This window comes from Nicotiana tabacum, chromosome 15 (assembly GCF_000715075.1).
Source record: "Nicotiana tabacum cultivar K326 chromosome 15, ASM71507v2, whole genome shotgun sequence".
Classification (NCBI taxonomy): Eukaryota; Viridiplantae; Streptophyta; class Magnoliopsida; order Solanales; family Solanaceae; genus Nicotiana; species Nicotiana tabacum.
In genome coordinates this window covers 118,494,665-118,507,033 of record NC_134094.1, presented here as the reverse complement: position 1 = coordinate 118,507,033, position 12,369 = coordinate 118,494,665, and the positions used below count along the sequence as shown (strand labels likewise).

Here is a 12,369-nt window from a genome sequence, read left to right as displayed (position 1 = left end):
CTGGCCTGTTAGATTCTTTCATCGTTTTACGGTTTACAATCTCATAACATCAAGACGGATATAAGCCTGCGTAATTTTACGTTGAATATTTTGCTTGGCAATTATCCAGTTAGATGCACAAAGAAGGTGCGCTAGTGCTGTCTTCAAAAATTAGAATGAGCTCTGAGTTTAAGAACTTTGATAAGGAAAGCCAAATGGTTCACTAAGGAAGAGAATACTTGAAGTGATATTCCTGTCGTCTTTTTAAATGAAATTCATGTGGAAGTCTCCAATCCAAAATGCAATTGTAGTTCGTAAGGCCATAGCTTAATAAAAACTAATGCTGCAGAGAGATCCTTTTATGGAAAGCGAAGAGCGATTGGTATAGTTTGACTTGGATTGAAGTTTAAGAAAGAAAGGTAGACTTTTGAAATTTATAGTCATATATATGCCATAACATTTGTGTAACTATAAGGTTTCTAAAACTTATGGTCTTAAACTTGTCATCTATGTTGCTTAGACTCTTTGAAAATGTCGTCTGGTGCGTATCGGATCCTCCAAAAGTAGTATATTTTTAGAGAATTTGACACACAGCGACAAAGCCACACGCACCGAAGGGGTGTCAACTGATACCCCTTCGTCAGAAAATTACACTATGTATATAGGTAATTATATATATATATATATGTATATATATATATATATATATATATATATATATATATATATATATATATATATATATACTAAATAATGACACCATTTGACTTCTTGGTGAGTTTATTTCTTTATATTTTGATTTCTCTTAATGAAAATCCTGGCTTCGCCACTGTCGATACGGGTGGTATAATATTTTTGAAGAGTCTGAGCAACATAGCTTGCCATAATATTTGTGTAATTATAGAAGATGTCTTATTCTTTATTAAACGAACTAATAAGGGGATAGCTCAAAACAAAGTGGAAGGAAAGGAATAACAAAAGGAATAACAGAATTGCATTATTGGGATCTTGCAATATATGAGGAATAAGCTCAAGTAAAAACCCGGCCGATTAAGGTTTCATCTGATGTTGGCACACACATAATACAAGTGTGAATATTGGTATGTGTAGTTTTTGCTAACTTTTTATGTATTTTGAAAAATCTGCACGAAATAACTACAGATCCAAGGTATTAAAATCCATACAACATAGCTCATCACCTGCATATAATTACTACTCCATTTTGAGGTTAATTCCCTACACACACACACACACACACACACACACACACTATATATATATATATATATATATACAACAACGTTATTCCCTTCTCAATTCTCAGAAGAGATTTTATATGGACCGTATATCCATTTTCCAAGTAAAGAATACTACAGAAACACAATAAATAAGACAGCCAAAGATGTGAACATTAGCAATGTACTCAGCAGTTAGAAGTAGAGGAACATTTTAGAGCACCAGCATTTCTAGTCAAGGCCTTGACATTTTTTCCTTCTTCCACTGGAAAAGCTTGATCTGGTAGATAGTTAGGCTTCACGGACTCACGACCCGAACCCGATTCGCTGAAAGATGCTCCGTTCTCAAATACATCTTCAACAGATTGGAAATTCCATGAAACTTCACCAACTCCACCCTGCTTTCTCCATGTTATCTGTAGCACCATCATTTTCATCAATTAATTGTAACACCCCAGTGATATTATCCGCTTAGAGCTTAGGCCCGTACGGCTTTAAAACGCGTCACTAGAGTATATGGCATGTCTATTTATATACCCAACTTGTGGGATTCACATATCACATCAATCAACTTCTAAACTAGTAGGGGTCAATTGTCTCAATCTGGTTTATTTCATTTTGTTCTGACCATCTCATCTAAAATTTTAAGTTATTATAAAAGGAGCACTTCATTTTATTTATTTTAGATAATTAGATCTGAGACACCACCTTGTAGTCCGGCGTTTCCTCGAACCTCGCGCATAGCTAGAGCTTATCGTACCAGACTGCCTTTTTTTTTTTTGATCTGAGACACCACTACTAGACGTACCACATTTTCATATTTATAAAAGAAAATTATTTGATGTTGTTTAAGAGAATCACCGAATAAGAAACCCTAAAAATTCGAGACCATATTAACAAGAATGAAGAAAACTGAATGTTAAAAGGTTTACCTCTTTCTTTCCTCCTTTAGGTGCAATGAAATAATTGGCTTGGCTTTTAATGCTTGGGTTCATGCTTCCCCCTATTGCGTAGTTTCCCCATCCCTTGTATAGATTGTTTACCACATGTGCATATCCATGGCGAACCCTACAAAATTAATCAATGGAAATTCCAAAAATAATATTAAGTAAAAACAAAAAAGTTAAATTATTTTCAAATATAAAAATGTATCACTCGTTTTAGAACAACTAATAAGAAAATAGTGTCAAACAAATTAGATTATATAGGGGAATACTTTAAATGCATACATTCCTCTTTCCTACACTGGTCAACTCTCCTTCTTTCAAAGAGAGAAGAACGGGTTATTCACATCTCATTTGATGGTCGGAGATGAATTGAAAGATAAGCAGCGGAAATTTTCAATTTATTTTCGGTGGAAAAATAGAAATGTCTCCTGAGTTACTCATATATGTGGAGCACTTCATGTTCAATATAAAGATAAAGTCATTTATCTTGTAGTTTGAAGAAACTAAAAAATCATAAAATTCAGCTTGAATGTAACAATTATTTAATTTATAGGGTACCTCGGCATTCTCTGGTTGCAATTAGGACCAAAATAATTGAATGCAACAGTAACCTTCATGTTCTTGTCTCTTAGAAATCCATCATCATGACCTAATAACATAACCTTATTTTGGGTCCTAAACCAATTATTGGAAATGGTAATATCAGTAGAACCACGAGTGACATCAATTAAACCATCTTCACAATCGAAAAGGGTATTGTGGTCAATCCAAATATTGGAAGAAGTCAACATTCTAATTGCATCTCCATCCACTGGACCCACATTTACTATTTTCTTATCAGGTCCTAAGACTGTTGATGCTGTTTGTGCCTTGCAATGGTGGATTTTTAGACCATGAATTATCACATTTGTCACCTAAAAAAATCATGTGAAAAATCATATTATTTACTAAAAAACAAAACAAAACATGACAGTCAATTACGTACATATAGTAGTTAGAGACGTATCCTGAATTTAGAACTAGTGAATTCGTGTGTGCTACTGTGCTATCTATTTGTATATTATATGTATACTATGTATATATGGGTGTCAAATGTGTGTGTTGGGTTGATTTTTGGCAGGACAAAATGGGCTAAGTCAATAAATGGTCGGGTCATTGACCCATCCAAAAGTAACTTGGGCTTAGATGAGTTGAGTTAAGTTGAGCTAAAATTTGGGTCATAGCCCAACCCACCCAACCCACTCAACTCTTACCAAGTTTTAATTAATGTGTATTGTTTTCTTATGGATTGTTTAATTATCAAATAAGACTTTTTTCTTTTATAATTGGTCAAATGTGACATATCAAATAAAAAGAAAGTTATTTTAAAGATATTTTAGCAAAGTTATTCATGGATCAATTTGGGCTAAAAATCAGCCCAACTTTAAATGGGCTAAATTATGTTGGGTTAAGATGGGTTGGGTTCAACAAATGGGCGGGTCAATGACCAACATAACCTTGGACAGATTAGACGAGTCAATTGGGTTTGGGCTCAAATTGCCACCCTTATATGTATGTATACATAAAATTCGAGCCAAAAATTGTAGGATCCACTTGGAAGGACTAGTTCCTCCTATGTCTAATATCTATTAGGAAAACGGTTTAATATACATGGATAGTGTAGATTTTTTTATTATTAGTGTATTTTAACATGTTATAGAAGGCAACTTGTCTTATTTTCCAGGTTAATAATCTCATTTTCCATGTTATTTTTCAGGTTACTAATCCCATTTTTTGGGGACAAACCTATAGTTAATTATCTTATAATTAACCTGATAGTGTAAAAATACTTTTATATTGTCAGAATATATATGTTAAACTCTTAGTAAAATTGTCTAGTGGTACATACCCTTTGGAGCATTAGACAAGCACCATCAGCAATGTTAACCTTAACTCCACGGCCATCAATGGTTGTGAAACTGCTAACTAAGAGAGGGTTTTGGAGCCTAATAGTCATGTCTCTTTGGAAAGTTACCCAAACCTTTCCATTGATATGTGTCATCGCATATCTGAGGGTTCCGGGTTTAGGGTTTAGGGGATCGTCACTAGGATCTGTAACCATATATTGTACCACGTCGGGTCCAATATTATTAGTCATCTTTCCAGAATAACCCACAGAACATTTAGCTAATTGTTGCCTGTGATTCCTCCAATTTGGATCTGTTCTCCAACATTTATCAATCACGTTAAATCCATGCACAAAACTTGTACTTGAAATTGTTATTAGTATAGTAAATAGAAGAGTTAACATGAAATATGAAGGCTTGTTAGTTTTCATCATTCAGAACAGCTTTTTAAACTTTCCTTGTTCCAAAGGTAGATTGGAACTGTTTTTGAGAAGGAAGAGTGGAGATTGTAGGTATTTATACATGCAATTTCCATTTTGGTTTGTGGTAGATGAGGAGAGTATTGATAAAATAATAAAAATGAATGGAAGAGGAATAGAGTTTACTATATTTATACATTAACGTAAATATTGTAGAGTTGCTACATCAATGTGTAAATATAGTAAACCCTTCTCCTCTTCCATGTTATTCTTTCGTCTCTATTTGCAAAAAATAATCTGTTAAAAAATCTTTTTTATTGTGTTTCAACGAATTGAACCCGCGAAAGGAATTAATAACTCCCGATTTCAGATAATTAAGATCGACTTGATTTAGATCTAAAGGGGTCAATTAACAAACCAAAAAAAGAAAATATCTAAAGGGGTCAAACTAGGGATTCAAAATTATAACTTACTTCCAGGTGATACGTATCAAGGAATTATACTCGTAAGTAAATCTCGAATAAAGCAATTTTAGATCTTCAAGGGATATTGACATAATCCCAATTTATTAAGTGGAGTATGTGTTACTTATTGACGATTAATTTGATTACCTTTAGACTAATAGAATCAATTTTTTATTTGTAAATTAGTATTCAGAAACAACGTAGAAGTTGCTACTGTCATTTTCTTCATCAAAATAGTTTGGCTATAGGTATTGAAACATGTTTACCGATCTATGTTCTTTACAACCCATAGTTTGGCTACAAGGTGTTGAACGTTATCTTGGTATATATGAAGTGAGTTTTGAAATGTCATGTTTGGTAAAACGGCAAAGTATAACAGCAACTTGGACCATAATTTACTCCAAATATGCAATTTTTCTGATGAGGTTTTGATACACCGAAGTCAAATGGGGCAAGAAACTGATCAACACTCTAAAGATAAACAATATTACAAAGGTTTCTTCCCATCTCAGAAAATCTTTCCAAGTTGATTCCATTACATGGCTCCAGAAGCAAAGTAAAACTAGAAACTCTATCAATTAAACTGTTTAAACACAGAGATTCTGAAGTGACCGAAGTTTAGCAGTTCCAGCTTCACTTTACCAAAGTTAAAAAATACAGGTAAACAAATGCAGTTGCTCTTGAATTTCTTTTACAGAAGGGAAAAAATTTACTTCAGTTAATAATCTATAACAAAAAGCACACTATGTTATCCTACAAAAAATAATGCTATCCAAGGAAAAAGGCGTAACATCCTGCCAGTTAGCAGTAGCTCCTTCTCGGCAAGATTAGGATAAAACTACATTTACCTTAGAACTAGTGGCAATTTTGCACATCCAACAGTTTTGCTTGTAGGAGAATAACATTCTTTCCCAACTTCAACCCAACAAAATAGGAGATTTAGAGAAAAGGGTGAAGCAGAAACGGGAATAAGGGAGCGAGAATCCCAGGCCATCCGTCTACTCAAAAAGACTATGTCGCTCTGTTGGTGATCCTTTCAGCGACATCCGGACCTTGACATCAAAAGCATGTACTACACCTTTGCAAGGCACCTGGAAGTGAGAAATGGTAGAACCTCAAGTTGCTGCGAGAGAGACCTTTCTCGAAAAGCAACCCAAAAATGCTAACCAAGAAAACTACATCTCCCCTGTTATGACTTATACGTAATACATGTACAAGCTGTTTGCAGCAGCACAGGCTATGGAATTTTCAGTTGGATGCCATGCCAGATGAAGCAGTTTTGTTGTGAAATCAAATGAGTTTCCATTTGCATCAACACCTGCACTATCTGCTCCTGTAATGCGTACATAAAATATGACGTATAACTCAGAGCAGTGGGCAAAAAGTTCATGCATCAAAAATAACTTGCATAACACAAACTAAAATACATGCATATAATATATGTGTGAAAATGCAGACCTCTCCGGACAACACGTGTTATACTGCTGCTCACAGACCTGGAAGGCCTTGAAGGAGTCTGGACTTGCCTTCTGGAGGGGCACAATCAACGCCATCAGAAACCAAGGCATGTTACCACACAAAATCAAATGTGTTGCCAAAAATATTTTGATTTAGGTACCTCATAGGGTTTTTGCTTGCTTCCAGGGTAATTGCTTCAGTGCTCCCCGGAGGACAACCAAACACGCGGAAAAGATTGCTGATATGATAGTAATCATTTGTTTAAAAAATGAAGAGGTGGAAAAATGATATGTAAAACAAAGCTGAAAAATTCCAGAGACCTGTAAGATCCAGTTGCTACTCGCATACCATCACCACTAAGGCAACACTCGAATTTATCAAAGATGGAATCATTCTCGTATAAGTCACAAAGCTGCACAAAATAGAAAATGCATTAATTATCAGCTCGACCTGTAAAAGGATAACCAAGTTCACATAACACTTTGATGGGGAGGGTAATTCACCTTTGGTCTTAAATATTCATGAACCTGGAATGTTGAAACTGGACCAGAATCCATGTTTATGTCCCATAGCTGATAAAATAAAGCTTGCTCAGTATCAAAAGGAACAATTTTTGTTGATAAAAAATGAAATTTCACTGACAAAGATGGAAAGAACATAAACTTCCTACACCATAGCTAGAAAAAACTAGACCTACTCCGTGTAGGCGTGTCACACACACACACAGAGAAACTGCTTTTCGGATATGTTAAGTTTGCCAATGGGACGGAAGGAACAGAAAGTACCATACACAACGACGTAGAACAGTCTCTAGAAACAATAAAGACATTTTTTAAAATTAGTACCTCAAGAAAAACTCCAAATGTAAAGAGTACTTTCGCATTTTAAAAAGCAATTGACGCTGTATGGAGTTTACCATGAGGCATACTATTAATAAGCATGAAACCCCAAAACAACTGCTTGTAATGTGTCCAAGGAAGGACATGGCCATTCTTACATCACCTTCTCAAACTCTGCTTTACATAGGCACTCTTTTACAGATCAAGACATGCCTTCTACTGATTTAATAATATGAACGCGAAGTGCATAAGCAATTAAGCTGTGCACCTCTCCGTTCACTGACTGGAATATGGAAATCCAGAAAAAAACAAACAGAAACAAACCTTAAGGGTCATGTAGTCACGACTAAGTATGTATCGTCCATTCTTTGCAAATTTAATATCTGAAATTGAAGCAATTATCTCAGTGAAAAAAGATCTTGAACCAGGTGCTTCCTGTTCCTCAAACCTGCATACAGGGAACACCAGAATTCCCAATTTATCAAAAGCTATGAAAAACTAATTCAAAATACAAACTCTGAACTTGAAAAATACATTTTCCAGTGCTCCCACGCTGACAACACCTAGATCTTCCAGGATACTATCATGTGCAGTTAAAAGTTCGTTTCAATGTAGAGACAGCGTAAGAGAAATACGCCCAGCAGAACAGAAAGACAAAACAATTGCTGTGATACTCACAATTTAGAATGTGAGTCACACAATGCTGACTGCCGCAAATCTATTAGACGAACTGATCCTTTTGAACTACTATAAGCTAACATGTTACAATGTGTAGGATGGAATTCTGCTGAAGTTATCACCTCTGCAATAGCAAAAAACATCTAATTAAGGTCTAAGTACCTGCCGAAAAACACAAGCATATTCTATAGTAGTGAAAGTCAAAGGGGGCGAGGGGGGGGGGACTATGATCTAAGTCAAAATCAACACATGAAAAATGTACCAGTAAGATCTTCCATATTTGTTGGCTTGACATCCACAATATTGAAACTTTGATTACTTATTTCCAAGTTCCAAAGGTTTATTCGGAGATCATCGGCTGATATGAATGTTTCGCCATCACTAAATAGAAAAGAAAAGGACAGAAATTTTCATAAGCTCTGATAGACTGGACTCAGAAGAAGGTGAAGCAGATTTACTATTGTAAACAGGATCTTCACCTGTTATTTGATATAGAATTGATATGATAGTCATGAGCATGTGCATACACTCTTCTACACCTCGCAACAAGGCTGGTCTCGTTGCTTGTAACCTACAAGTTCACATACAAAGTTTTTAGATGCAGATGCAAGAGTTAAAAAGATATTCAAGACAATTTCATTAAAAAACAACGCCTATCCTAGGGAGGAGGTAGGCTACAGTCATTGGAAATTCCTAATACCCACAAGAAGAGATTCAAGGCACAAGGGAGGTGAATGTTAAGATAATCCATGCCTGACATTTCAAGGACAATAGCACCTGTGTGTGGGCCGATATTCGTGCAAGCACATATGGACATTTAAAAGTGATGTAAAGGGCCTATGCATATAAAGGCTAGCTTGTATATTTAATTCCAGCTTTAATAAATAGACATACATAAATGGCCTAATCTTTCTGTTATACTCTGCCTCATAGTTAAAAGAAGTTGCAGACATAGTATAAAGCATCCTTCAAATAACCTAGAGTATAAAACGATCATATACATCAATCCAGTAAAACTACAGCTCCATGGAATTTTTTTAAATCTAAAATACCTTAGTTCGAACATATATTTTATAAAACCGAACATTATGATTAGACAAAGTCTAAAGACACCAAAGAAAAATGCACATAATTGATAGGCTAAAGATTAACAAACTTGACATGTCATCAGCATCATAAAAAACATAATATAAAAGGTTAAGCAAGTACAACAACCACCGGCAAACGTAGTGAGGGGATTCCCCCAGGTGGAAAGGACAAATCATTGCCCAAAGAACTGTACGATTTATCTCCATAGCCCCCATTTGCAAGACACTGGTTTGGGCTGGAACATACGCTCGAACTGGTTACACTGCCATTTCCAGCAGCTTTGGAAGGGTCAATATTCATTTCAGATATTTTCTTAACTTTCTTCTCTTGGATCTGAAATATTCAGGAAAAAGCAATTTGAAAGGAAATCAGCAAAGTGATACACAGCCGTGACATAAGATAGCCACATTCAGAAGTAGATGGTTTAAGAAATACATCATATCTTGATTATTTTACATTTATATCACGAACGAAGGAGTTGTTTCATCGCTGATACAAAACTATGAGCAGAAAGATATTTTGCAAACAATTCGGGCAAACTGTTCAGCCAAATCTCACTGTTCAAAGGCATTACACCAACAAACAAATTCATATCATGTATCAACATTCCATTTACCACAACAATGTTTTAATACAACAACGAAGTTGAAAGAGATCGTGTCAAACTACAACCTTGAAATTAACTATTAATATCGTTCCCCAATAAAGCAGTTATGTAGCTTAAGCTAGAAAATAATTTACAAAAGATTAAGAACTCATTTTCATTTAACTAGATAAACTGAGCAAGCAACCAAAACTCTACAATGCATTAATACCCAAGAATCAGAGAGAAGCGAGTCAATAAAAAGATTTTACCTTCCAATACTTGATAGTTTTGTCATTAGTAGATAGAAGAAAGAGGGCACCATTTGCTGTTTGGCACCATCGGATCTTGTTGATTTTCTCCTCAATCTCCAAACTCTTCAGATAATCAAACTGAATGGAAAGATGCGGCAGAAGAAATTATAATTCTACTGAAGCAATAAAAAAAAAAGAAAACAGAGCAGATGGAGGAATGCGACATAGCATAGAGGAGGCATTCAGTCCACAGTTGCATCTTGACAGAGGAATCAGGCAGCTTGAAGGACCCCTTCTTTCCAAAGTCATGAAATAGAATAATAACATCATCCTGAAGTTCTTTTGTATGATTGTTTCCAGGAAAGTTCATCATTCATGAGTTTCCTATAGAGAAATTACACCAACAAATACGGCGAAAAAAGGAAGAGCAAAGAACAGAGAAGAGGTGTGTACCTCAGGCTCGTGGCTTTGAAATTCTGTCTTGTAGCGAAACTCAGGATGCCGACTGACTGGATAGTCCACTCTCTCTAACTCTCGTCGACTTCCAACATGCTAAAGAAAACAATGCATGCAGAAGAATGATCATCAAAACAATCAATTCTACAGTAACTAAACATTCTAAAACTAAACAGAAGAAACCCACCTCCTTGGTATCGGTCCTTTCAAATAATACCACCCTACCCCCACGATCCCCGGTGGCAAGATGGTCACCAGTTTTATCAAACTCAATTGCTGAAATGATATCAACTGCAATCACGAAGACAAATACATACATCATGAGAGTCAAAGAAAGGCGTGCATTAAACAATCAAACATAGTGAGCCTAATAGAAGTTCTCCACTATTTGTGGAACTTGCATAAGTTCAGGCACATTAGCTGCATTTCTAATGCATTTTGATCTAAGGATGCTGTTTTATAATATTAGGCCCATCTACATTATAGCTTGAAACAAAAGGCTCAACAAGTACTTTCTGATAACATGAAGTACCTATTATTAGTAGTCAAACTATGTTATACAATGCAGGGCACCGGATTATGAAGATGAATCATTGCACAGTTTTGAGTAACGCATTCTCAATTCCTTGCTTTTTCATTCTGGATTTCTCTATATCAGCATAAATTACTAATTACCCGGAAAATATAAAGTCTACTAAATGAACTCACTAAAAGCCTTCATGATTAAATGCCTGAGAAAATGAATATTGGCACCCATAAAAATAACTATAGAGTCAATCAGTCAATCAACAATTCAAGCTAATTGGCATCCTATATGAATGCTCTATATCCATTCTGCTTCTTCTTGAACCCATTTCTTTCTATTACGCGCTCTGTTCCATTTTAAATATCTTTTCTTTTTAGTCTCTTCTAAAAGATAGTATCTTTCTATTTTGTACACTCTTAAACTATAGACTTCCCATTTTATCCTTAATGACATGTTCAGATGTTCTTATAGGCATAGAAGTGTTGTGTCATGTTTACATAAAACAAGTTCCAAGGGTACTATTTTAGTCCAAAAGTCTTCTTTCTTTCTTAAACTCCATGCCTAGTCAAACACCAACATATAAAATCTCACTTACCCCTATATTGATATGCAAGTATCTAACAAGACTAAGAAGATTCTGTCCTTGACAAACACCAACCGTAGGATGGGGTAAGGAAAGTGCCTTAGGCCCCCAATTTTGGGAGGCCCCATTTTTTAGGAATAATACATATTTATAGGTTTTTCTTTTTTAAATAAATAAATATATATATATAGTACTTTTGTACTTTTTATATAAAAAGAAAGATTTTTTTTTAGATATATTAATAAAGTAAAGCTTAAAATAGTAGAAAAATAATTGTCACTTTGATTTGATTTGACAACTTTACTTTTTATTCTTGTTCTCAAAACGTTTCAATTTCATTTCATTCTTTATATTCGAGAAGACATATCTTCTTCATTCCTCTTTATTCATGCTCATCTTCTTAGTTCTTTCTATTATATTTCTTTCTTTCTCCAAGATTCCAACAAGCCAACAACTAGATATTTTGGAATCAAAGTCTTCAAACTTCTTGAATCAGTCAGTCATTGAGTAATATCATTCTAACTTTCTCTAGTGTTATTTTCATTTGTTATTTATTATTTTATTAATTTTACTATGTACATATTGTTTAATTTTAAAAAAAATATAAATATGTCAACAAGAAAATATGCATCCGGTTATTCAAAACCATCGTGGCACCAATAGCTAGATTCTAGGAGAATAGATTTTAAATAAAAATATATATTATAACGTTCCTATAAATACTTAGGCCCCATATTAAACTTTCGCTTTAGGCCTCACGTGTGCTTGAGCCGCACCTGGATTTAAGAATGGGTTCATTTTCATGAAATCTCAATATTGAACCTACTCTATTTCTAGGCATACTGTTCACCTTCTTGAGGTTATATAACATTTCATTTTTTAGTATAAAGTTTACAAGTTAAGAAAATCTCGTTGAAAGCAGAAACTCAATCTGTAACGATTATTTTCACTGGTTTAAAAGGCTTGACTGATC

The 12,369-nt window shown here is 34.7% G+C and overlaps 2 protein-coding genes across 5 annotated transcripts; both read right to left on the bottom strand.

The window, feature by feature from the left end:
• Positions 1-1,199: 1,199 nt before the first annotated feature.
• LOC107792008 (putative pectate lyase 2) lies at positions 1,200-4,313 on the bottom strand. The gene is made up of 4 exons (XM_016614180.2): positions 4,050-4,313; positions 2,720-3,075; positions 2,147-2,282; positions 1,200-1,630 (listed from the first exon to the last, which is right to left on the bottom strand). The coding sequence occupies exons 1-4, from the start codon at positions 4,296-4,298 to the stop codon at positions 1,403-1,405; spliced, it is 969 nt and encodes a 322-aa protein (XP_016469666.1). The 5' UTR covers positions 4,299-4,313; the 3' UTR covers positions 1,200-1,402.
• Positions 4,314-5,530: 1,217 nt separating this feature from the next.
• LOC107792006 (serine/threonine protein phosphatase 2A 55 kDa regulatory subunit B beta isoform-like) lies at positions 5,531-10,718 on the bottom strand. 4 transcript variants are annotated; one of them, XM_075231182.1, is made up of 13 exons: positions 10,475-10,718; positions 10,285-10,383; positions 9,850-9,969; positions 9,121-9,327; positions 8,385-8,476; positions 8,168-8,286; positions 7,906-8,029; positions 7,552-7,675; positions 6,892-6,960; positions 6,709-6,800; positions 6,549-6,626; positions 6,389-6,459; positions 5,531-6,263 (listed from the first exon to the last, which is right to left on the bottom strand). In XM_075231182.1, exons 1-13 carry the CDS (start codon positions 10,607-10,609, stop codon positions 6,127-6,129), a joined length of 1,467 nt encoding a protein of 488 aa, XP_075087283.1. In that variant the 5' UTR covers positions 10,610-10,718; the 3' UTR covers positions 5,531-6,126. The 4 variants fall into 4 exon arrangements, with proteins under 4 accessions (XP_075087283.1, XP_075087282.1, XP_075087284.1 ...); XM_075231181.1 differs by having other exon boundaries at positions 9,115-9,327; positions 10,475-10,717; XM_075231183.1 differs by having other exon boundaries at positions 9,124-9,327; positions 10,475-10,717.
• Positions 10,719-12,369: the final 1,651 nt, after the last annotated feature.